This window comes from Stigmatopora argus, chromosome 10, assembly GCF_051989625.1.
Source record: "Stigmatopora argus isolate UIUO_Sarg chromosome 10, RoL_Sarg_1.0, whole genome shotgun sequence".
NCBI classification, from domain to species: Eukaryota; Metazoa; Chordata; class Actinopteri; order Syngnathiformes; family Syngnathidae; genus Stigmatopora; species Stigmatopora argus.
In genome coordinates, this window is record NC_135396.1 from 15,963,969 (window position 1) to 15,991,016 (window position 27,048).

The following is a 27,048-nucleotide window of genomic DNA, read 5'->3' on the forward strand; positions in this document are numbered from 1 at the left end:
CTAAACTTGTTTACGCTTCCTTTCATTTTTTTCTTTTTAATTGGTTGTCCATAGCCCCTTTCTCTGCATCTCTGCATCCATCCTTGCTCGCTCCCTCCCTTAACCCAGTGCATCACCCATCCCCCACTCGTCTGTAGCTGAGAGTTGTCTGTAACAGCGCCACTGGGCCCACTCAAACGCAGTTCGAGCTCAGGCACTCCGCACCGACCCAAAGCTAAAGTCCACGCGCGAGAACCACACTAGTCCACAGGACACAAGTGAAGAAAGTAGTAATCTCGTTTCTTCGACCGGGTGACGTTGGTAAGTGTCGTCGTCGCTGCGTGGGGGTGGGAGTCACCCATAAGTGTTTTTGTTTAGTGACTCTTTCTTTCCCGAGTATACCCCCGATTGTTCCCCTGTTGGCTGTGTTTGCTAGGCTAGCCAGGCTAGTCAAAACAGCAGAATGGAAACGAGAGTAATTGCGAGATCACTATGGCTTGCGGTCAGACAAGTTTGTCGACGGGCCGTTTGAATGTGTTGTTCTGGTTTGGTCTGGTCCGGTCTAATGTGGCCCACTGCGATTGCACCCCCTTTTATTAGTCATCTGCTAATCTTAGTCCAGCTAACTGGCTGATTAGCAATTTGAATGGCGCGTGCGTTCGGAAGATGGAGGGATGCTACGGCGCTTCTTTGCATTGCACTTTGGAGCACGCGAGCTAAGCTAAGATTCGTACAGATTTCTGCCAGTGCCCGGAATGGTAGTAGTATGCATATCTTACAACATCCGTGCAAAATGGAGCTAACACGGTCATAATTGGCAAGATGGCATCAGCGAGTTGCTTTTTAAAATGGTGCGGTGAGCTTGCTGGAGTATGACAATTTTTGTCCAACAATGGCAATTTTGACATTGCTTACTATCTTTGGAACGTGACGCATCGCCAGTGCATGCCTCGTTGACAAATAGAAAAACATTAACCAGCGGGGATGTATTTATAAAAAATGTCGACTGTGGTCAGGTAGGCAAGTGTTTTGTTTTTCTCCTGCTGTTTACACAATGGACTGACTTCGGACTCACTTGGATCTAACCTACTCTAGGGGCAATTTCCAGAGCTGCCAACTACCCCGGAAATTCTGGGGTTTACCTGGAAATGCAACGCAAACACCGAGACAACCTCCCTAAAGTTCGGAAATCCAAAGAATTTGGCACTTTTTTTTTTTGAAGCAACCATTTCAAAAAAAGTACCAAATTTCCAATTTAAATGCCTCGAAATTCACACCATCGCTACGACCTCCGCCATCTTGATTCAACTGCACTGTAAACCGTGAGAATTCAGTAACACGAATGCATTGTGAATCATCCGAGTTGTAAGTTCTGACAAATGATTCGTCTTGTACGACTTCAGCGTGCCAATCGATTCGAAATTGATTGCATAGGTAGCCTCGCTTTAACATTTTAGTTTTCTTTTTTTTCATAAGGGAAGTAATATTTAGGCTGACTAAACTACCAGTCTTTTGTTTTGAAATAAATCCTAAAGTTGTTCTAAAGGAAGTAGGCATACACAGCACTAGTAAGTCAATAACAATAAAGCTTTCAATTCAATTTGCCTCCTCAGAATAAGTGCAAAATGGATCGTAATTTGGATGACATTTATAAAAAATCCAGACACTTGCAGAACTTTATTGCTTCTTATTCGCCAAAATATCCTATGTTGATGCCATCTCCAAAAGGACTGACATTTGCACAACATCCATGTGCGGGTAAGGGACCAGCTGAAAAGCTTGTGTTAATGTTTTAGAACATTTTAATTTGCCAATAAATGATCAACACATTTTTGTTCACTTTTATATTTATTTTCATTATGGTGTACTTTTTCAATAGTTTGCAAAAACACAATATTTCAGTTGATGTAAAAACATGAAAAGAGTTTGATTTAAATTGTCCCACGCTTATTTTTGTTTACATTTTATATTGATTTTGCGTGAAATCATTCACCCCGGAAATGGGAAAAGGGTACTCCTGAAATGGGGTCGACGGACGATGGCAGCTCTGACTTACATAACACTACTGCATAGACCTGGGCAATTTGACAAAAATGATTACGATAAAAAAAAAATTATCAGTCTATCAATAATTATTTCTAACGATAACTATCACATCTTTTGTCTTACAATTTTGAATCTTCAAACTAATGTGAATAAGTAAATGAATTACTTTACTTGTAATTAATGAAAGGAACCACGTTATCTTCATTAAAAAAACATAAATGATTTTTAAAAAGCATTTTTGTTGCAATAAGCGAAACGACAACTCCTTGCAAACACTACGAAAAGTAATGAATGATAAAACCTGCATAAATTTAGACAGGAATTTTTGTTTTTGTAAAATTTGCCTTAAAAGTAAAATTTGCTCTGCAATATGAAAACTAAATAGTAATCAACTGAAGAACGCATCAAAATTGGCAAGTAAACTATTTTCAGCCTCACAAAAAGAAACTAGTACAGACGCTCCCCTACTTACGAACATTCAACTTACGAACAACGGTACATACGAACATGTCTGCAAATTGCGTTTAAGTCCAAAAATGTTCGCAAGTCCAATTTTGTATTTCGCCCCTTTTTCGGAGTAGTACTTCTTTCCGCCGCTAATACCGACGCCTGGCGCTGTGAGAGCTCAGCTCACCCAGCATCTACCTTCTTCTTCGTTGCAATGCGGAAGTGCGTGAATGTATCTCCAGTGTGCAAAGAACCTTTTTCATCTGTATCATTAAATATCTCATGCATCCAATATTGAATATGGTTGGTAAAAAGCTAAAGGCTTCTATTGAGGGAGTTGCAAGGAAGAGGCAAGCCATTTCATTTGAAACGAGTGGCAATAATAACGAAGCTTGATGCGCGTGAGAGTGGTGAGCGTTGCACATTCAGTACCATTTATAAACAGAAAGATCGAGCAGCAGGACCCAAATATTGAACGTTGCACAAAGTTTGCAAATCAATTGAATGATGCCATACAGTGCTACCGCATCATTTATGATGAAAAAAAGAAGAAAACTGTGCAATCGTCATTAGGTCGCTTCTTTTGGCCAGTTTCTAATACATAAATCTCTCTCTCTACAGTACTGTACATATTCTCTCCATTTTATTAAATGTTTTTTTTTTCAGTACAAACCAATGCGTGTTACTTATACAAGCCTTAAACATACAAATGCACTTGTATAAACCTTCAATATACTTGTATCGGCCTTAAACATAAATTATAATACAAAATATAGCACTGAATCAACTTACAAACAAATTCAACTTATGAACAATCGCTCGGAACCAATTGCGTTCGTAAGTAGGGGAGCGTCTGTATATAAATTTACCTCACATATGGCCAATTCAAATAAAATAAAAACATTGGATGAACTTGGCCCATTTTAAGCCTAGTAAACATTTTTTCGATTTTTGTAACGTTTTCAGAACATTTGCATAAAATTGATTAACTCCTTTACGTATATCAAATAAAAAAAGAATTACAAGCTGTCCTCAAATGTCATAATTTCTCCTATTGTCTTCCCTTGACATCTTGCTTATCAATAACCTCTTCTCTGATGTGTTATATACATGTTAGCGAGAGAATTAAGTTATGTGGACTGATGTCTTGAACATTTACCTGCAGGCTTGAGACATGGGAAGAATATGATATGAAGCACTGATGAGGTTCAGTCAATTGTGTTTGCTCACAGTGTGTGCACGTGCGTTCATAAGTGCAGATAAACCACACGACAGGGTAGACCAGGATGATACGACAAAAATTGTTTCAGTCGATATCGATTTCTTCTTTTGTCTTTCAATTTTGAAACTTCAAACTTGTGTAAATAAGTATAAATACATGACTTTACATTTTAATCAAGTATGAAGGTAACTACGCTGCCTTACTTAAGAGCAAATAATATAAAATCTGAGGATTTAAAATAGCGTTTTGGTGTTCTGTCGTGCAATACGTAAGAAATAAGAACTCCCTTCTAACACTGAAAAGTAATGAATAATAAAACCTCCAGTAATTCTTTATTTTTATGGATTTGCTTTCAAAACCGCAGTGCAATATGGAATAAATAAAATTACAATAATATAGTAATCCCCTCGAATTTCCTGAATGATGTAGACCAGACATGGCTGCGATAATCGAAAAAACGCGAAGTATCACCCCTATTATTACTACAATATTACATGTTTTCGTGCCTACACAAAAGTACAAGTGCACTAGTAAAATTATCTAGAAGTGTATTTATTAAATATTACAGTTATAAGCATATATAAAGACTCCTCATTTTCTGAACCGCTTTATCCTCAATAGGGTCGCGGGGGGTGCTGGAGCCAATCCCAGCTGTCTCCGGACCAGAGGCGGGGGACACCCTGAATCGGTCAGCCGATCGCAGGGCACGAGGAGACGGACAACCATGCACACTCACACCCATACCAAGGGGCAATTTGGAGGGTCCAATAAGCCTACCATGCATGTTTTTTTGGAATGGGGGAGGAAACCGGAGAACCTGGAGGAGACCCACGCAGGCCCGCGAGAACATGCAAACTCCACACAGGAGGACGTGACCTGGATTTGAACCCAGGACCCCAGAGCCTTTGCCGGGGAGCACCTGGAAACTAGCTGGCGGAAATTCTTCTGAAAATAACGTTTGTAAATGACGTGGAAAGGCGTCCTACCTTACGACCAATCAGCCATGCGGTGCGTTTAGGGCAGATAATGTAAAAACAACGATTCATACATTAACTCTGCTTTCAGCTTTAATAAATAAAAGTTGAGCTTACACACTTAGTGAAAAAATCAATCACTCGTTTATTATGATCTGACAGCTGTTTCTGGCCACTATAAAAAAAAATCAACTCTCTACGTTGCACGTTTTGGACAAACATATCGAGAGAATCTTAACATACACACAATACCACCCACCGAACCACACATCCATTCATAAATCACGCTTTATAAGGATTATAGATTTAACGAAGGCTCTCCATCTTGTTATGAATGACACTGTACAGCTTGGAAATGATGGGTAGCCCTTTGAAAGGCTTTATAGCATCCTTCTGCTTGAGGGTGTTGCATATTGTTGAGGTACTCCTCGTACAGGCGAGCCAACTCAGTCACCCGTACAGCACTCATGTTTTTCTATTATTTCGTGCTTAATATCAATTGTCATCACACGCCTTTTCTTCTCACTACCCTTCATTGCACCGGCTTGCTTTGGACCCATTGTTTTTCCCTTAATTCTGCACTGATTAACGCAAAAAATGCAACCTGTACGGCCGGTGCTCGTAGATATCTTTACGTGAGGGAGATGCAGCGAGAAAGATAGAGCGATGCTGTTCTCATAAGCAGTCTCTCGCATACTCGGCCGCATCGGGAACTCTCGTTTCTCAAGGCAAAAATTTGCTCCGACTTTTCGTCAAATCTCAAATTTCTCATATGTTGGGCCACTTGGATGTAAAGGTATAACTGTATTAAATATATGTTATTGTTTTTCTTTTTTATACTACAGAACCAAAAATTGCCTTGGCTTTATTTGGAGTATGTTACAGTAGTAACAAAAATTAAATGGCTCCTTAAAGATAAGTTCAATGCATTTTCACTACACTTGGGTGAAGGTCCATCTTTGGTTAATCTCATTTAATCAAAATTTAATTGCTCATCCTCCGATCTCCCCAGGTTTTCCTTCAAAGTAGAGTTGTGGTTCTTGAAAATGTTACACTAGATTTTAAGTGTGCCATCTGATTTTAAGAAGGATAATCAATTTCAATCAACGAGTTTATCTCAGAATCCCCAACAACCATTCACACTCTCACTCACACAAAGGGCCAAATTTAGAGTGTTCAACCAGCCTACCTGGGATGAAATCGGAGTATCTGGAGAAAACCCATTGCAGCCCAGGGAATAAATGTAAACTTCACACAGGAAGGGCTAGACCTGGGATCGAACCTTGATCTCAAAATTGTGAAACCAATGTGCTAATCACTCAATCACAGGGCCGCCCCAACAAACATACAAAAAAAAGACTTGCCAGATCATCCCTCTAAGAATTGTTGGTATTACTACGCAACTTTTAGATGTCTTCATTATAGAATACAAATCTAATCAGTTAGATTTTTATTTTATCTAAGACGATGTGCACAGAAGTTATTGCCATATTTATTCGAAAATAACGCACAATATTTTGTACCGAAAAACTGAAGCAAAGTTCGGGTGCGCGTTATACACAAATCCAGGTGAAACACTGCCCTCTGCCGGTGAAACCCCCCCCCCGCAGCCGTTATGTATAATGAGAGATTTAGAACCTGTTTTTGTCCGTCAGATGGCGACAATCGACCTTCTTTTACAAAAGCCAGCCCTCTCCAAATAGCCCTCGGCAAGTTTTTAAGGGAATATGGTTGTTAAAAAAAAAAAAAAAAAAAAAAAAAACAAGTCCGCCCACGAACCGCTATCCTTGATCAAGAAGAATGGAATCAATTGTTTGGTGAATCTGATGATGATTTATCAGTTTTTTAAAAATTTAAAATATTATGATGATGAATTAGACTTTAAGGATTTAAAATTGTAAATTCCATTTGAGAATTGTTTTAGCAGGTTTCCGTAACATATGTTGTGAATAAATGTTTTGTCATGGCGACGTGTTCAGCATTTGCCAGTTACCAGTACTTGTGCAATCCTTGATGTGAGCTGAGAAAAACTAAAAAAAATGTTATACCAATTTTTAGTCACAAATTATGGGTGCGCGTTAAATAGCGAATAAATACGGTAATGTTTCCATGAATTAACATATTAAATATGATCCAATCTTGTAACCACCCAGGATGTTTTAACTAGGGATGTCCTAATTTTGACTTTTTTACTCCCGATCTGATTTTTTCAAGGTATATTTTGCCAATAATGAATATCTTCAGTGGCAACATTCCAGGTTTTCTTTGCGCTAATGTGACTTAATTTTGCAATGACTATAAATGAATGATGCTTTAGTGGGGCCATAACATATGGTAGGGAACACTTTTGTCGTTATAACAGACTTAATGCATTGTGCTGTCAAAGACCACACTTGCACTCACACACACTGCATAATTGCCTTCCCTGCTGCTATCCCTAACTGTTTGGCGTTTACAGTTATGCTTACTTTTTTTGCTATTTTATTTGCCTTGTATTTCATTTTCCCCTTCTCTTGTGTTCATTGTAATCATAAACTCTCACTGTTTTAATTTCAGATTTGCATATCCACTTCCACTTCTTCCTCATTTGCATACAGCAAGAAATGGCAAGCGGGCATCCCACAGACAAATTCAGTTTCATGTATCAACCAGACACGCACAAGAGGTACGCGGCACACATCTACACACAGTAACACACACTTGTCCACGCTCTGCTCTCTGTACAGAGGAAAGTTACAAAGAAGTCCTCGCCCATCTTTGCCAGGAAACAACATGCATCTGGGGGGGGCGATATTTATCAATTTCCAGTATGAGTTTGCCGTTGAATATGTGTTTGTTAAGCTTACAGAAGGTGTTAAAATTCATGAGGAATTTTGATTTCAAAATGCTGGCAAAATCTTTTTGGCTGGGTGTTTGCCTAGATAAGAGGCTTGGTTTGGGGTTTGTTTGTGTGTGTGTGTGTGTGTGTGTGTGTGTGTGTGTGTACACTTGATAGTCCTGAAATTTTTCTCTCCCGTCCGCTTTTCCCGCCTTAAAACTGACCTGTCTTTCATCGTGTCACAATTTTGTCTTTTTCATGCTTTTTAAGCAAAAACAGGTTGTCTTCAGCCATGAATCCAGTCTACAGCCCCGTTCAACCTGGAACACCCTATGGAAACCCCAAAAACATGGCTTTCGCGGGTAAGACAGATACAAATTAAATCTGCATACATCTAAATTATACTTGGTTCAAATATGAATCTGCAGCACCATTTGGTCCCAAACCAGTACTTGTTGCTTATTAGGGGTGGAATAATACAATCATCTCAATCGAAGTATCAAATGTAATTGCAATTGCATCAAAATGCTAAATATCAGCTGACATGATCATCCAGGTAACGTGTAATCATGTTCTCTCAAATCTTTAATGTTTCACCCAAAAAAATTTCAAAAATGTTTTGTATTTTTTATTTTATTCCTATCAAGGACTTCGTTCTCCAAAACATCCAGAAATTAGTGGATAATAGTCCGCAAATTACAAAACAAAACATCTACATTACAGCTGACTTTCTTATTATGAACAAATGTTTTCGGTATGATTTTGCTTTCTCAGAAGTAAATTATTTTCATTGAAAGACTTAGAACAAAATTAAGCACACACCAGTCTCACTGGCTAATATTAGCAGCTAACTTTATCACCGCAATGATCTCTATGGGACTTTAGCAGCTACTGTCATACAACAATTTATTTGGATGACTGCTCCTGAGCAGGGATGGGTTCTACCGTTGTAACTTCTTAAACACCACTATTAAAACACTCATTGTACGGCTTTTCAAATTTTTCGTTGGTGTTGTGGCAATTAGCATTTGTATATGCAAAATGGCTACCATCAGTTAAGCCAAAGCACAAAAAGCGATACGGTCCTTAACCACTTTGCGGCTTCAGTACATTTTTTATCTTAAGTCTAAAAAAAGTTCATAAAAATGTCAAAGGAGATGACAAATGGTGGTGAGAAATGGCGGAAGTCAGGATACCGCTTCTTCGGCGCTGAAATGGGTGGCACTCACCGCAGAAGAAGAATGACAGACCGATAATAGAAGGACATCGTGCCTTTTCTTTGGATTACATAACATACATTTGGCATCACACACACAGACTACGCCGTTCCTTTTCCAGCATTGTATGGAATCCGCATCGGCATTGAAAATGCCTCTTAGATGTCCTGCGTCATCTAATGCATCATAAAACAATCTACCGTGCATTACATCAAGAAGGAAGCAGCGAACATTCGGTCACCACAAGGAAGAATGGAGAATGACCTATTGGGAGCAATTTTTTAAACATGTTCATGACTAGCCTGTTTTTGGAAGAGGATGCCTTCACGGACATTCTTATTCAAAGATAAACTGAAAATGCCTGGGTTCGCACGGATCACCTGACGCTCGTGTGGGGATGATACTGGCTGGTTTAATTTTAAAGCCAGCCTTAATCTACAAGTTCGACCGTCCTCCTGCTTTAAAAAAACAAGAACAAATCCTTGCTGTCTGTCTACTGGATCAGCAACGGAAAGCCTGGATGACAAAAGCATTCACAAAGGACTGGATCTTAAACTGTTTCATCCCGAACATAAAGCTCCTCGCTGAAAGGGGGCTGCCCTTCAAGGTCTGGACTGTGGAGGAGGACTTGAACTAAAACTCCCATTAACCAGTTTTTTTAATTAATATCAAACGGAGAGGAAATATTTTCGCTGAGTACATTTAAACTATTTAAAAAATTTTATGTATGGATTACATGTAGATATTAATACATTACAGTCTCAATGTGCTTATAACTGTAGTATTTGATAAATGCACTTCATGATAATGCATTTTTGTATAGGCGCGAAAAAATGTACTGTGATCCTTCACTTGGCCGGTTCAACTTTCGCGGCTCACTACATCGCAGAGTTTTTCTGAGGTATATTAAAAAAGTTCATAAAAATATCTAAATCTACACTGAAACTCGAAACTGGAACACAAGTGAAAAATGGTGGAAGTCAGATCCCCGCTTCATCTCTCAGTGCCGAAGAAGATATACAATAGAGGGAGAATAGAATATCATATTACCGTATTTTCACGACTATAAGGCGCACATAAAGGCTTAAATTTTCTCCAAAATAGACAGGGCGCCTTATAATCCAATGCGCCTTATATATGGACCAATATTAAAATTGTTATCACGATAAAATAAAATAAATCAGTCGATAGGGTACACCATCCTCTACAGGTCTCGCAACTACGGTAAGCAGCCTGCGACTTCCTTTCCCCCCGTGCGCGGTTCATGCTGGGATATGTATTTATTTTGTCAATACACCCAGTAAGATGGCGAGCACACTATTTTGGTGCTCGCCGTCATATGTTTGGAGGAGAAAAGGTGAGGCCTTTAACCCCAAGTACACCATGCCTACCGTCAAGCACGATGGTGGTAGTATTATGCTGTGGGGTTGTTTTGCTACCAATGGAACTGGTGCTTTACAGAGAGTAAATGGGATAATGAAGAAGGACAATTACCTTCAAATTCTTCAAGATAACCTAACGTCATCAGCCCGAAGATTGGGTCTTGGGCGCAGTTGGGTGTTCCAACAGGACAATGACCCCAAACACACATCAAAAGTGGTAATGGAATGGCTAAATCAGGCTAGAATTAAGGTTTTCGAATGGCCTTCCCAAAGTCCTGACTTAAACCCCATTGAGAATTTGGGACAATGCTGAAGAAACAAGTCCATGTTAGGAAGCCATCAAATTTAACTGAACTGCACCAATTCTGTCAAGAGGAGTGGTCAAAGATTCAACCAAAAGCTTGCCAGAAGCTTGTGGATGCCTACTAAAAGCGCCTAATTGAAGTGAAAATGGCCATGGGACATGTTAACAAATATTAGCGCTGCTGTATGTATATTTTTGACCCAGCAGATTTGATCACTTTTTTCTGTTCACCCATAATAAGGTCATAAAAGAACCAAACTTCATGAATGTTTTTTGTGGCAAAGTATCTGTTCCAATCACTCTATCAGAGAAAAATCAGAGTTGTAGAAATACAGACACTCCCCTACTTACGAACATTCGAGTTACGGACAACGGTACATACGAACATGTCTGCAAATTGCGTTTATGTCGAAAAATGTTCGTAAGTTCAATTTTGTATTGCGCGCCTTTTTCCGAGTAGTGCTTCTTTCCGCCGCTAATAATAATAATAATAATCGGACATAGGCCCTGTCGTCATTATCACAACACAAAAGCCTACTTGTCATCACACGCAGAAACTGCGTGTGACGAAATTGATGGTGCTTCTCCATAAGCTACGTTTAATCGGCAAAAGACCTAATAAGTGTAAGTTACGGACTTGTAATTTGTCATTCCGCTGTTGAGGATACAGGTCGCTTACCTCTCGCTTCCTCTCACTGTCTTCCACTTACCTTTCCTCAGTCAGCTAGTAGCAGGCAGATCACCAACCAAACATCTGTTCATATACCGCAGAGGGGAATGTGTGTTATGTTAGCGCGAGTTTAGATTTCTGATGGATGTGGGGAAAAAACTGTCCTTAAGCCTATTTGTCCGTGCTTTGTGGGACCTATAGCGTCTGCCAGAGGGCAGCAGCTGGAACAGATTGTGACCAGGGTGGTAAGGGTCCCCTATGATGTTCTTGGCTCTGCTGAGGTAACGAGGGCTGGCAATGTCTTCAAGTGAGGGCAGAGAGCAGCCGACAATCCTCTGGGCAGTGTTAATCACTTTCTGCATGGCCTTTTTGTCTGCCGCCGTGCTTCCAGCGTACCACACTGTGATGCCGTACGCCAGGATGCTCTCTACAGTGGTTCTATAGAAGGTTCTCAGAAGATTGGTGCCCAAGTTGTTCTTCCTAAGTACCCTGAGGAAATGGAGTCGTTTCTGAGCCTTCTTCACCACTGCCGTAGTGTTTGTAGACCATGAGAGCTTGTCCGTGACGTGGACCCCCAGGAATTTAAAGGACTGGACCCTGTCTACACATACTCCATTTATGAGGAGTGGGGCCAGATCTGTGCCGTGTTTGCGAAAGTCCAGGATTATTTCTTTAGTTTTCGTGGTGTTCAGTGTGAGATTGTTCACCGAGCACCACGAAGACAAATTGTTGACCTCATCTCTGTAAGCCGACTCATCCCCTCCTGAGATGAGTCCGACCACAGTGGTGTCGTCAGCGAATTTGATGATGGCGTTAGACTGGTGGGTGGGTGTACAGTCGTAGGTGTACAGGGAGTACAGAAGAGGACTCAGTACACAGCCTTGAGGGGAGCCAGTGCTTAGTGTAATGGAGGAAGAGAGGTGGGGACCAAGTCTAACAGTCTGTGGTCGGTTGGTCAAGAAGTCCTTTATCCAGCAGCAGATTGAAGAGGATAGTCCAAGGTGGGAGAGTTTGTCAGTCAGAATGTCCGGTTTTATGGTATTGAAGGCTGAGCTATAGTGAATGAAGAGCATCCTCACGTAGTTCCCAGGGTGTTCCAGGTGGCTCAGTGCTGTATGAAGAGCAATGGCAATAGCATCATCAGTGGACCTGTTTGCTCTATAAGCAAACCGACGCCTGGCGCTGTGAGAGCTCAGCTCACCCAGCATCTACCTTCCTCTGCCCAGTTCGTTGCAGTGCGGAAGTGCGTGAACGTATCTCCAGTGCGCAAAGAACCTTTTTCATTTTTATCATTAAATATCTCGTGCATCCATCATTCAATATGGTTGGTGAAAAGCGAAAGGCTTCTATTGAGGGAGGTGCAAGGAAGAGGCAAGCCATTTCATTTGAAATGAGTGGAAATAATAACAAAGCTTGATGCGTGTGAGAAAGTGGTGAGCGTTGCACGTGAATACAACTTGAATCGTTCGACCGTCAGTGCCATTTATAAACATAAAGATGGAGCGGCAGGACCCAAATATTGAACGTTGCACAAAGTTTGCAAATCAATTGAATGATGCCATACAGTGCTACCGCATCATTTATGATGAAAAAAAGAAAACTGCAATCGTCATTAGATAGCTTCTTTCGGCCAGTTTCTAGTAAATCTCTCTCTAATGTATGTATACAGTACTGTATGTATTCTCTCCATGTATTAAATGTTTTTTTTTCAGTACAAACCAATGTGTGTTACTTATACAAGCCTTAAACATGCAAATGCACTTATATAAACCTTCAATATACTTATATAGGCCTTAAACATAAATTATAATACAAAATATAGCACTGAGCAACTTACGAACAAATTCAACTTATGAACAATCGCTCGGAACCTAACTCGTTCGTAAGTAGGGGAGCGTCTGTAACTGGAAACTCAAGAGAGCCATGACATTATGTTCTTCACAAGTGTATGTAAACTTTTGACCTCAACTGTAGTTCTTGTTGCCTTTGTTGAGCTGATATTATTTCTAATATAGATGTTTTAATGAGCAATTGTAGGTGTCTATAACCCAATCCTAAACATTGCCCAATGTGTTTTATGAGTGGCACTTCCCTGTTTCATTTCCTTGTTAATCTAGTGTGTGTCCAACAGGCTATCCAGGAGGGTATCCAGCCACGGCACCCACATATACGCCAAATCTATATCAAACAGGAAGCCCTGGGTATCCACCTGGTGAGTCTAGTTCATTTTTAGTCTATATATACTCTTTCTTAACCAGCTCATAATCACTTGTGAAGGCTTCATTCAGGCTTATCCACCGCTAAAATGAGAAATGGTATGGAAATTGCATTTAAGGATGAAATACACCTAAACAATGCAGTGTATGAAACATTTATTGACATGAATAATTTAATATTTGTTGTATTATATAATACTTGGAAATGTAGTTTAACCTGCTCTGCTTCGAGGCTTTTCTTGCATCATCAAACAAATCATTTTATGTGTACAGCATTGTCAGGTATTGTTAAGATAAGTGCTCAGCACCAAATATACACGGATCTAAAGATGATGTTTAAGCTTGAAAACAAATGAATGTGCTCCTCTGAGAATAAATTCTCTTCATAAAATATATTTTTATTTTAAATTGAAACAAAATTCATTGTCCTTCCCACACAACACAGTACATCATAGTGCATTGATAAGAATGCACAAATATTGTTCTTTCCACCGTTTAGAAACAGCAATTATAACGCACAAATGCCCGCTTATGTGTGGAGAACACGAGAGAATAATTCTTGCATCTCTTTGTTCCCTTGTCCTTGTGCAGGAGAAGCTTTTTCATAAGCAGTGCAGCCCTAGCTAGTAGCATGTTTTACCTTCAAGCTCCTCTGCGTGGCCATTCTGTGGTACTACATAGCCCTGAACACTTTTTGCTGTGGATTAGCCACCAATTGCTATGAGAGATAAATGAGAGAAAAAAAGGAAGTCAGGAGGAAAAGGAGGGAAGAGGAAATCACATTGTATGATTTTTAGAGAATTTATTTCCAAATTACAGAGGAAAATACATATTTTGACAATAACAAACAAGCATGATTCCAAGATAGCACACTCGGAACTTTTGCAATAAAGTCATCTATCCACCACTTTTTAACTTGATCAATGACACACGTTTGAAATTGCACCATGGCCAAAGAAAAATAGAGAGCTGTCAAGGGACACCAGAAACAAAGTAATATAAAAACTTAATCTGGAATAGGTAAGCAACTTGGAGTGAAGATATCAACTCTGGGTGCAATAATTAGAAAATGTAAGACTGACAACACCACTTAAAATTTCCCCTAGACCTGTTTCACAAGATTTCGCCCTGTGACATCAAAATGAAGAGTAGTGAAGAACATTAAGCAAAAATCCTACAACCACACGGAGGGCCCTACCTAGTAAATTACCTGCAGAGAGCTTGGACCAAAGTAAAACGGCTAGCATCACGAACACTACGCCCCCACCGACCCACATCCTGCATTACCAGCTGCATGTCCCTGCTAATGTCAGTATACGGATGAGCCCGCCTGTAGTTTTCCAGAGACCATTATAATGATCCAGAAGAGGACTGAGAGAAAGTCACATGGTATGAGGATACCAAAATTGCCTAGCCAGTCTCTAGATCTCGGTAGTCAAAAGGCTGTGCCGCACAACAACGGTCCGAAGAAGAGAAATGGCGGGCACCGGACGGAGGCTCTAATTGAATTGAATGTTTTTATTGTCATTATACAATTATGATGTGATTTTAAAGCTTTACCACAAAGTGCACAAATATTCAACAACAAACAAATAAATACTCAATAAATGATAAATAGATAATTCATTAATAAGTACCGTATTTATTATTATTATTTTGACTTGGCCACCCCTGCTCTAAACCATACTCAACTCAAGTTTTCCACCCAAGAGGACCTAATCTAGATTTAAGTACTGTCACTGTATATGTATAATGTCATGACACTGCCATTGCATATCAATGAGGAATGTTCTGACTTTTACTTCAGCCTTAGCACTGCAAATTTTTATCTTGCACTTTTATACTCAACTAAAACACCATAGCTACCTCACATGCTGCTATCAACTTTAGTCACCTTTTTTTTTACCTAACTTAATTTTTATTTCATATACATCTTTTCATGTGTGCACTTTATGGTAAATGCTTTAAATATAATTGTACTTGTATAATGACGATGAATCATATATAAACACTTGATTCAATTATTTACTTAAAATAACAATCTTTAACCGTAAAGGTTTTTTTGAATGTATTTGATTTCTTTCTACTCGTACATGTAAGTGAATTTATGAACAACAGAACATTTTTATCTAAACTTTCTTGCTACCATTGATGTTAATAATGGGAGTATCTCATGGTGTTCATTACCATTTTGATAGTGGGAGTTATTCTTTTGCAATATTGACATGCTGACAAATTGTTTTCCCCCCTAATGTTCATGTGGTCAAAATGCTGTCATCTGGTTTTACTTTTAACCTCGGCTCTTTTTTTAAGGATATACTGCAGCTGGCACCCCATACAAAGTACCACCAACTCAGTCAAATGGAGCACCTCCTCCCTATACCCCAACGCCAACCCCTTATCCTACTGCCATGTACCCTATCCGCAGTGCCTACACACAGCAGAACTTGTACGCACAGGTAAGGCTACTTGATAAACATGTGTTAATGATTAGCAATCTCTCTGATTAAGTGGATACCAAGAGAAAAAAACTTGTTTACAAATTAGAAAAACATCTTAACTTCATTTTCTTACTGTCAAATAGTGGCCAATAAAAGCCAACATTTCCAGAAAATGATCAGCCATTTTTAAACACCAGACATATTTTAGCCAATCAAATGCAAGTATTTCAGATACACCCAAGTTTTCCTAGGAAATTGTCTTTTACATGCACATCGTCTCTTCCATAGTCTCATGTAGAGTGATTTTAAAAGAATAAAAACAATGTATGAAAAGGAAAATGTTGTGCATTCAGTCCTACTCTTGTCACAGTAGGTCAGTCTAGCTTGCCATACTTTGATTTGTTGCGGCTATCTGCTGTGTTCCAGCTGTGCTACAGCCGTGTAGTGTGTCATACACAAATTTTACTTGGAAAAATGGCAACAACAAAAAATAAATTGGCCGTGTCAGTATATGATAAACTTTGGCTTTTTGCTGTTCGGGGAGAACGGAGGGTAAATACAATATTTGTAGTGAAGAATGGAAATGCCACTACATAGTGTTCCATTTTGCCTGGCCAAAGACTTTGTTTGTGTCCAATATGGAAAAAGACAAAGCGACTGTACAAGAGGCAGGGTACTCGGACGTTTCGTCGAAAGACGTTTGGTCCCCGGGCGTTTGGTCCCCGGACGGGGGATCGAATGGACGTTTCGGAGAACGGACGGGCCATTGTCCGGATGTTTGGTCGCCGGGTTCGCTCGCTGTCAAATTATGAGAGAGCGAGAGAGAGCAACCAGGTAATCTCTCACTCTCAAAATTATAATCATGAGAGAGTGAGTTTGTAATTGCATTGACAATGTAAAAGCATTAATATCAAAATATCTATTGGCGTGTGTGTACATGCAATTCATCGCCGGATTCGCACGCTCGCTCCCGGCAGAGAGTTGCACGCTCGCTCCCGGCAGAGAGTTTACTGTTGAAAGCGATCAACCAGGTAATCTGTCGCTCTCAAAACTATAATCATGAGAGAGAGTTGACCTCATCTTTCACATCTGTCCTTCTAACTTCTCATTCTGCTTCAAATGACTTTTCTGCTGAATGTGTTACTCGAGATAGTTAAGCGTCCATTTATGTGCAATATTTTTCCATCGAAAAACTAGCTTACAACTTTAGCTTCACTGTATGTGTTGCAGAGAACTTTCTTTTGATTTTGATTTGATTTATTTCATAAGGGATAGCACATATTCATGAACATACATATGTAAATATGTAATATTGCAGCCAAGGGCTAATTTCCATCTATAGTCCATCGTGTAAATTGAAGACAAACGATGACATAAACCACACACACACTGAAACACACAGACGTACACTTGGCAAAGTTGTCGACAGTTCTCACCCAATTTCACCGCTTGTTCTTCTATTTGCTCCGACAGCCATTCCATCTTAGAACAACCGCATTTCTTTTTTACTTTGACTCGTTTGGCCATGATAAAGGCTTGGCAGCAGCTCCACCGAGTTGTTGGCTATATGCTAACCTGCGAAATGAACTCATGCCGCGGAAGTAAACACACGCTACGTGACCCGAACCGCATCATATCATTGGCTGGACACGGTGTTTGTCGGTTTTTGATTTTGTGCGGTGCATATGTTTGCTGTGCGCAGAGAACGCGAAAGTAGTGCGCATTTGCGCACGCGCGCAGCTTAGAGGAAACATTGGTGTCAAACCAATTCCACAAAGGGCCAAGTGGGTGCAAGTTTTCCCCCCTACTAAAACAGCGCAGACAGTTAGGCCAATGAGGAGGTATGCTGGAAGAAGCAGCGCCTGACTGCAATCAACTGATTACAGTTGTAAGAGAACAGATTGGTGAAAAGGTGTTGTTTTGGTTGGTTGTAACGAAAACCTGCACCCACTTGGCCCTGGAATCCGTGACTGGTGACGTGACGCTTCGCCCCAGGACGCTTCGCCCCCGGACGCTTCGCCCCCGGACGCTTCGCCCCCGGACGCTTCGTCGCCAGACACTTCGGCGACCGGACACTTCGTCGACCGGACACTGTCGACGGTCAATTTGTCGCCAGAGAGTTCGCCTAACCTTAACCACTATTAAAGAAGACAAAGGAAATTCACATATTCTTTATTAAAGAAAATAAAACAGCGAAAACTCGCTCGACAACACAAACACATTAACATTTGGGCGTGTGCGTACTAAATGGGCTCGTCTCTGAACACACTACGCACGAAACGGTTCCTACGTTAAACGGTTCTTACGTTGAGCGCACTTTCTTCGTCGTCTTCCTTATTTTTTTTTTGGCTTGGTATTCCCATAGGTATCGTGTATAGAGACTAGATTTCCGATGCGTGTTGTGAGGCAACGGAGCTAGACGTCGTCGCTTGTCGGCCATTTTAAGAACAGGCCCATTCGCTCCTATTAATAGAGTCAATAGAATTTGTTCTTTGAAAGGACAATAGATTTCTTTATTTAAAATCAAACGTGTGCGTCTATATCAAAGTCAGAGATGCAGTATTTTTGGCATTCTTCATAACAAATATCAGCATCCAGTCAGAATCGTAGCCACATCAATTCGCGATTAACAACCAAACAGTTAATAGTAATTTAGTGGAGTCACTCAGTGCCCCCCGAGGAACCGTTTCGTGCGTAGTGTGTTTAGAGACGAGCACATTTAGCACTTGCACACGCCCAAATGTTAGTGTTTGTGTTGTTGAGCGAGTTTTTGCTGTTTTATTTTCTTTAATGAAGAATATGTGAATTTCCTTCGTCTTCTTTAATAGTGGTTAAGGTTAGTGGTTAAGGTTAGGCGAACTGTCTGGCGAAGAAGTGTCCGGCGACGAATTGTCCGTCGAAGAAGTGTCCGGTCGACGAACTGTCCGGCGACGAAGCGTCCGTTCGGCGAAGCCTCCGGCGACGAAATACCCTGGAATCAGTTTTACATGTGATGTAAAAGATAAACCTTAAAAAACACAGACTTCAGGTTAAATTATCAGCTGTAAATTCATTTTGCTACACCAACTATTGGAAAAGTGTTTTCCTCCTAGTGTAACTTTATTTGCAATATTCACTAAAACCAAATATTACCTTTTATTTACCTTTCTTGTGTATGTCTCACACAGGGTGCATATTATCCCCAACCGGTGTATGCAGCGCAGCCACATGTGATCCATCACACCACGGTGGTGCAACCAAACAGCATCCCCTCTACAGCACTCTACCCAGCTCCTGTCCCTGTACCAAGTCCCCGAAACAATGGCATGGCTGCCATGGGGATGGTAGCCGGAACAACCATGGCCATGAGTGCAGGTAAGACACATCTCGTACATGCTGGATGCCAGTTCATTATCAATATTTGGAATTCTATCACTTATCTTAATCTGGTACATAAAAGTAGTAGGGAGATTTGCCTTTATCATATTTCAAAAAAGGATTAACTAAAACCTAGACAGCTAATCCAGGATCTTTGTCATTTTATGTATTCTTACTAGCAAATTTAAGAATCATTTTGACCTTATTAATTTCTTAATTAACTGTGTGAAGGGACACTGCTGACAACACCCCAGCACGCACCTATCGGAGCACACCCCGTGACTGTGCCCACTTACAGGCCTCAGGGCACACCTGGGTACAGCTATGTCCCTCCTCACTGGTAGAGGCTGCCAATTTATGTAAGTGTTTACTTGACCTATCTTTATTGCCTGTCTCCTCATTCCCTTTCCATTTGCATTCCTACTACAGTTCCTTTTTCATCTCCTTGACAACAACGCTCACATTTCCACTCGCAACATTTATTCATCTGAGACATCAAGTGCTCATCAAATGCATCACCAAACCTGTATCTGTGTTCTTTTTCTGTCTTGTAAGATCTGGAGTCCGCCATCATATGCAACTGCTCAATTCTGACCCAGACTTCCGGTAACCATGGGAACTTGGAACCATGTCTACAGAACAAAACTAAAGTGCAACAGCCACTTTATTATTCTCTAACTTTTTTTTTAAAAGCTGCTTTTCTTTTTCTTCTTTTTTTTAATCTGTTAATTTGCCAACCAGTCATTACCATGTTTTTAATTTTTGTTTTAATATGATAATTTTTTAGGTTCTCCATCCACTCTTACTTTTTTCTGTTTATTATTGAAACTCCAAGAAGACACAGACCAATCGCGTGCGTGTGTGTGTGTGTGAGAGTGTGTGAGAGTGTGTGAGAGTGTGTGAGAGTGTGTGAGAGTGTGTGAGAGTGTGTGAGAGTGTGTGAGAGTGTGTGAGAGTGTGTGAGAGTGTGTGAGAGTGTGTGAGAGTGTGTGAGAGTGTGTGAGAGTGTGTGAGTGTGTGTGAGAGTGTGTGAGAGTGTGTGAGAGTGTGTGAGAGTGTGTGAGAGTGTGTGAGAGTGTGTGTGTGAGAGGGTGAGTGTGGGTGTGTGAGAGTGAGTGCGGGTGTGTATGTGTTGGTTGGGGTGTGGGGGTCAAATATGTGGGTGTATGTGGTCCTGCCTGCTGCTCAGTTGGCTAGAAAGTATTCCGCACTTATTCCTCAATATCCTTTCCTTCAGTCATTGAACACTAGACACACTTATGCTGCCAGATTTCCTCAGAACTAGATATCAGCACAGGCTTTAAATACCCATTTATAAAATTTAGTTTGATGCAGGTTTTTCCTTTTTTCTTGTTTTATATTCCTGTCTTTTTCCATTCAAGTTTCCATACTTTTGATTTTCTTGTGTTTCCACCAGCAGTTCCTTTTCCTCATTTATCTCATGAGCTTTGTTTCACTTTCAATCCAACCTCACTTGTCTTCCAACATCTTGTTGTCTTCTTGTGAGTCAGTCAACTTTGTCTCTATGTTTATTGTACACTGCTATTAACAGTGTCCAGGCATCATTTGTAGTATATATGCTTAAAAAAGTCACCTACTTCATGCCACATACTATGCAGGCTAGTATGTTGTTATACAGTTAATTAATAGCGCTACAGAGCTTTCTTTTTTCCCATTTAGTTATTGATGTTATTAGATTGTTTGATGTCGGTCAGTATGTTAAGCAAAAGGTTAAAATATTTACAATAACCATGTGAACGGCTTGGGTGGTTGTGCACAATTATTAAAACAGGCTCTTGCGTGGGGGTAGAAAACACAACCTTTTAAAGGCACTTAATGTACAGTACTGTGAGTCGTTATGTTACTGAACAACACAAGAAAATCCAAGACGGACAAAGGGAGTTTAGCGGGATTGTTTTGGTAGTTGTACCATTCAGAGTGCAAAACTGAGCTGTTTAACACTTACTGGGTATTGTCCTCAGCAACTATGAGGTCTTGTTCCTTCACCCAAACGGGGACCAATAACCAAACGGCCAGCAGTTGTAAAACTATAGTCAGATTATTGACCAAGATAAAGCGACCACTGAAATTGACGCTATAAACAAAAAGCTAAATTAAAACTAAACTTGAACGTTATTGTAAACAATTTATATAAATTAAACAAACAATTTAATAAGTGTCACAAAGTGGCACACACACACCGATATTTTTAAGTTGGCCTACTGATCTTAAAAAGATAAAAACATTCACAGTTGCCATTGCTAGTTTCTGCCAGAGTACCTGACTTCCACATACACTTTAACTCCAAATGGTTCTTAATGTGTATATAACTCAAAATGTGGCCTAGTTGTGATTATTTGGGGGTGTAATTGTGACTAAAAGAATCTTGTATTCTCAAGAAAATGTAAGATAGAGCTTCTGTCCTTTGACAAGTATGTACATTACCTGTTCACAAAAATATGTCCTTACAACAAAATTAGGTTTAAAAAAATAAAAATGAACACTTTAGACATACATGCTTCTAATTAGACTGCGACAATTACAATGTCACTAAACACTTTGGTAATTGGTTCTAATCTTTAGGAAATCCGAGTGGCAGGTGTGAAGATTTAGGCCTGTGTCATTTTCAGGATTTGCCGAAAAACAAAATCAAATTGCTTTACATGTAGATAACATGTTGTAATAAAGAGCATTTACAACAACGGTGCCGTATTTTCACACCTATAAGGGGCACTTAAAAGTCTAAATTTTTCTCTAAAATGGACTGGCGCCCAATCAGTCGGTGCGCCTTGTTTATGCACAAAATGTATGACCCTGAACGCTTGACTGACTGGTTTCTTACCGACACGCTACTTATTGCGGTCAACCCAGCGGACTTTCACCCTAAAATAGCCTCCTCGTGCATTCAAAGCATTACGGTAAATCCATTCAAAACATCCCAGACGAGTGGCAAGGCAGTTGACTTCCGTGTGCTCGTAGCGCTTTTAACCCTCCATACAATAACGGGCAGGCAGCGTCGCACGAGTTAAGTGACGATTTGGAATGGATTGTCGATGCCTGGGAGCACTGTAGTTTGAGATTTCGTCAAAGCTGGAATCACTATTATGAAACCCCATGGCAACAACTCTGACCCTGACAATGAGATGAAACCCAGCATTGTTGGCGAACTCGCACACTTGGCCCAACTCTTTGTCAGATACAGAAGAGGATGACTTTGACAGATTTGTAGATGTTTGAATACTTTGACTTATATTTTCACGAATACACATTACGTCAATTAAACAAAATCAAACTCAGTTTTGCTCCTGTTGCCTTTTTTAAAACATAGACTAGCATGCATTTTAACGTGCGTGTCATGCTAGCACAACCATTGCAGTGCATCCTTTGAAACAAAGCACCTTTTGTATTGACAAAAAAACAGAAAATACACCCGCAACTGAGACGGCGCCCTTTCAGCCGGTGCGTCGTATAGGTGTGAAAATACGGTATGTAGATGAGATGGCTTGATATTGCAATAAAATTAGAGGTAAAGCCTCATTTAACATTGTAATATTCTGTTGAGCATTTGAATGGATTTTTAAGGGGAAATACGCCTGCACCCCACCTTATTTTTTAGTTTGTAGGCTCTATATGCAGCCTTTATATTGATCATTAACAATAATAAGAAAACTGCATATCAACAATTTGAGTATTGAATAATTGTGAGGAACCATTGCACAAAGGTAGAACGACATTAAGAATAGTACTATAATTACTGCAAAGTAACCAAGTATCTGTAGGCTTTTTATTCCAAGAATGTGCAAGACACCATTTATATTGTAATTAAAATAAAATAATAATGTTGTGTTTGAGGTATTCTTAGTCCACAAATGTTTGTACACTAGAGAATTAATTCTCATGAAATATTACATACAGATGCTTGTCAGATCAAGAACTCTTTTTTCCTTCTTCTTACATTGGTCCTGAATTAAACTTTTTGAATAATGGGCAATTAAAGCACCAACAATTTAATCCAGCAGGGAGGTAGTTGGGGGGTATTTAATTTTAAAGCTATTTGTCATACTTTACAGTATTTCTTCACTTGTTCCCTTTGGTCAATTCTGCATAATAGGTATGCATAATATTCAGGTGTATCCAATAGCATCTGCAGTTTCACAAAAAAATACAGTATATTTATACAACAAGTGGTACAGTAATGTATTTTTACCTAAGCATGGTTGCATCCTTGTGGCAGCTATTGTTTTATGCTTTTGATATTTTATTTGAGCTCCTTGTATTCTTTCGTGTGTATGTCCTCAACATACATGTGCTGGGAGGGGTCAGGGGGTTCAGTGTAATTAAATAATGCATGTGGCTCTGAAGGCAAGGGTTTGATCACCTGCAATCTGTACAGTGGTACCTTGAGATACGAGTTTAATGCGTTCCGTGACTGAACTCGTATGTCGATTCACTTGTATCTCAAATCAACGTTTCCCATAGAAATGAACTAAAAACAAATTAGTTCGTTCCAACCCTCTGAAAAAAACACCAAAAACAGGATATTGGAAAGGAAAAACATTTGTATTTGTTCTAATTCACCATCTATTTATAGAGTAACAAATTACTATTGGTAATGATGTTTAATAGTACTAAAATTAGACGGATTTCATGGAGGGGAGAGAGAGGGGGAGAGACACTTTTTGCACGGCAACGCGCTCGTAAAATAACATAAACAAATTTAAATGAACCTGGATTACGATACAAACACTCAAAAATAAGTTTAATCTAACCTTACACTAAACTTAATTATAATGACACTGTAGGCTGTATGCTCTTATATCAAAATGTGTCTTGTATCTCAAGGTAAATATCTGCTCGAAAATTTACTCGTATCTCAAATTGCTCGTACGTTGACTCGTATGTCAAGGTATTACTGTAGTTGAAAACCTCCATGTTGCTGTTTTCTTTTCACACCTTGCCTGAGTTGAGAATGACCAGGAAGCATTGCTTTGACAGGCCGATGTCTCTTTCCTCAGCCTCTGCGCCCTTTGTGCCATACGTCACTGTTGTTCAGTAATTTGTTCTTCCTCTAAGTAACTAGTGAACTATTGTTGAATCTTGCTTACTCTGACTCTTTTCTTAGGACTGTCCTCTTTTCTCACAATGTTGTTAAAGCATATTGCCTGTCAGAATTTTTTTTTTTTTTTTACCTGTCTTGTTTTGCTATCTGTTTCTCCTAATTATTATTATTTTTAAATCCATGTCACAACTCAGTACAGTGTCTGTTTGGTCAAGCGTTCTAAATGACAATAAACCCGGTTCCTTTTTATTGTATAGATAAGCAAGCCTGCAAAAATTGTCTAGTTTTTGGGAGGTACAAAAGCTGAATACAAATTTAACAAAAAAAAGTTGTGATTTTACAAGAATTTTCTTGAGGAAAAAGTAATATTTTATGAGAATACAAATTGTGATAAGAGAAGCTTTTCTCATAGGTTTGCAACATTTTTCTTGTGATTTTAATTTTCCCCATGTGGTACACATACTTTGTACTACTGTAAACCCTCCATTTTGGAGTGTTTTAAGTCAACAAAAATCTGAGCGAAAACAGTAGGTCTCAAGTTAATAACTCAAATAATGAAAGAAAAAGTTGTACCTGGATTGACACTTTTTGATTGGCCTTGTTGCCAGTATTAAAAAAATGCAGAGGTGTGTGCTTAGATATTGCCTCTTTTATTGTGGAACCCTGAGAGGCAGATCTGCTTTATTCTTTTATATGATTACCCAAAACAATTAGCTCAAAGCAGTTGTTTTCCAAGGTGGTGTTTCCTCATTAGATTCCATTGTTTGCTCCTTGATTATTTCAATTTGCACTTAATTTAAAAGTGGACAGTTACACACTTTGATGTGTTTAGGGGATAATGTAGTTGTGCCCCCCGCCGCCTCACTCGAGTTATTCTGCCCTGAGAGTTGTATGGAAAAACAGTTTACTGCTCTTCTTTCCCTGACGTTAATTTTTTTCACTTTAGCAGTAAAAGTTTCACCAAATCATTCAGAGTTCCTCTCGCCTTCCATTTTCACCTTGTCTTCATTTACTTTTTGCCTTGGAGTCTAGTCTTATTTTATGCTTAAATATACATTTTTTAAAAAATCAACGCGTGTAAGGTTAGGATATTCTGCTGCTGTTTTAATTTTAACTTGTCGGCGATAAAGTCTCACTTTGACACTAATTGTGATGCAAAAAGTGGAAATTCCTCGTCTTCCAAATATCAACAAAACGTTAGAAAGAAAGCCTACTTGAATCTATTCCTCTTGGATCAAGTGTTAGGAGCAACTCAACTTTTGCAATTTTTAGTTTGGTACCCAGTTTGCACATGCTATGGCATTTACATTTACCATACGGTTGTGTTTGGAAACGGAAGCCCAATGTCTGTCAAGCGTTGAGAGAAGTGAATTGTTTGTTAGCTATTTGGTCCAGAATGAAGGACCTGCGTCAGGCTTGTGATATGAAGTGTAAATCTGTTTTGTTTTTTATTTTTTAATGTTTTTATGTTGGTTATTTTTTGTAAGATCAGTTAGTGATCTTAGTACTATAACTAAGCCACGTTTGTAATTGTATATTTACTGTAAAATGTAGAACATTGAATAACTATTAAAATTTTCCTATAAAAGGAAGACTGTCTCATTTGGTTTATGTCCTTGTTTCACCCAGATATAAATGTTCACACAGAACAAGTATTTTATGTCAGAGCTGCCAACTTCTCCAAAATTTCCGGAGTTTACCTCGACAAGTAACACAAACTCCGGGACTCCTGACAACCTCCCCAAACTCCGGAAATCCCCAAAAATTGTAACTTATATATTTTTTTGAAGCCACCATTTCGGGAAAGTAACCAAATTTCCAATGCCTCGAAATTCACCCCATCGCTACGGCTTCCACATCTTAATTCCGCATTTGATTCAACTGCAGTGCAAACCTGATGAATTCGGTAACACGAGTGCATTGTGAATGATCCGAGTTACAAGTTCTGACAAATGATTCGTCTTGTGTGAATTCAGCGTGGCAATCGATTCGGAATCAATTGCATAGGTAGCCTCTATCGCTTTACCATTTTTGTTTTCATTTTTTTCCTGAGGGGAGTAAGTATTATTAAGGCTGACTAAACCACCAGTATTTTGTTTTGAAACAAATCCTATCGTTTGGGGGTTGTTCTAAAGCAGTGGTTCTTAACCTGGGTTCGATCGAACCCTGGGGGTTCGGTGAGTCGGTCTCAGCGGTTCGGTGGAGCCTCTGCCGCGGAAGTCAAGACACATCGAATCATCATGTCTATCCACAATTACATGCGCCACTTTACCATCACTAGCTGCAGATGCTTACATGACATTGTTTGGCCAATTAGTGCTGCGAGGAATTTATACATCTTGAATTTTAAAAAAATCACTTTTATTTTACAGTAAAGTAGGGTTCGGTGAATGCTCATATGAAACTGGTGGGGTTCGGTAGCTCCAACAAGGTTAAGAACCACTGTTCTAAAGGAAGTAATCGTACACAGCACTGGTAAGTCTTATCAATATTGTTACGATCGCGGCGCGATCGGGAATATATTAGGACCCATCTGCGGGAAACGGGAGTTGAATCGAGGCAGTTGGCTTCAAACGACATCCTTTAATAAATCAACAGGGATCTATAAATCAACAATGGCTTGGAAACAAAACGGCAGCATGCTGGGCGCATGCTGGAACAGAAGTAACGATCCGGCAATGGTACTATGACTCATTGCTCTTTAAATAACAAAACAGGAGGCAATCAGCAGATTGACTGCAGCTGCTCTCTGACGGCAGGTCAGGAGGGACAAACAGGCCACTCCTGATAGTACCTCCCCTCTAACGGACGGATCCTAGACGTCCTAATGCCGTATGTCCATGAAAAGGGAAAAACAAAAATCAGGCTTGAGCTCCGTCTTCATCGTCCGGGGGGCGTCCCCGTCAGCCCGTGAAG

At 39.7% G+C, this 27,048-nt stretch overlaps 1 protein-coding gene across 2 annotated transcripts; it reads left to right on the plus strand.

The window, feature by feature from the left end:
• The first annotated feature begins 106 nt into the window (after positions 1 to 106).
• Positions 107 to 25,724, plus strand: fam168a (family with sequence similarity 168 member A). 2 transcript variants are annotated; one of them, XM_077611012.1, is made up of 8 exons: positions 108 to 300; positions 7,225 to 7,333; positions 7,757 to 7,848; positions 13,191 to 13,271; positions 15,589 to 15,734; positions 18,884 to 19,070; positions 19,305 to 19,432; positions 19,629 to 25,724. In XM_077611012.1, exons 2-7 carry the CDS (start codon positions 7,272 to 7,274, stop codon positions 19,415 to 19,417), a joined length of 681 nt encoding a protein of 226 aa, XP_077467138.1. In that variant the 5' UTR covers positions 108 to 300; positions 7,225 to 7,271; the 3' UTR covers positions 19,418 to 19,432; positions 19,629 to 25,724. The 2 variants fall into 2 exon arrangements, with proteins under 2 accessions (XP_077467139.1, XP_077467138.1); XM_077611013.1 differs by lacking the exon at positions 7,225 to 7,333 and having other exon boundaries at positions 107 to 300.
• The last annotated feature ends 1,324 nt before the right edge of the window (positions 25,725 to 27,048 follow it).

Bases quoted from the DNA above. Each gene is read 5' to 3' on its own strand.
- fam168a (XM_077611012.1), top strand. From the start codon at position 7,272: ATGGCAAGCGGGCATCCCACAGACAAATTCAGTTTCATGTATCAACCA. The intron at 7,849-13,190 runs GTAAGACAGATA...TGTGTCCAACAG, and splicing joins CAAAAACATGGCTTTCGCGG to GCTATCCAGGAGGGTATCCA. The intron at 15,735-18,883 runs GTAAGGCTACTT...TGTCTCACACAG, and splicing joins AGCAGAACTTGTACGCACAG to GGTGCATATTATCCCCAACC.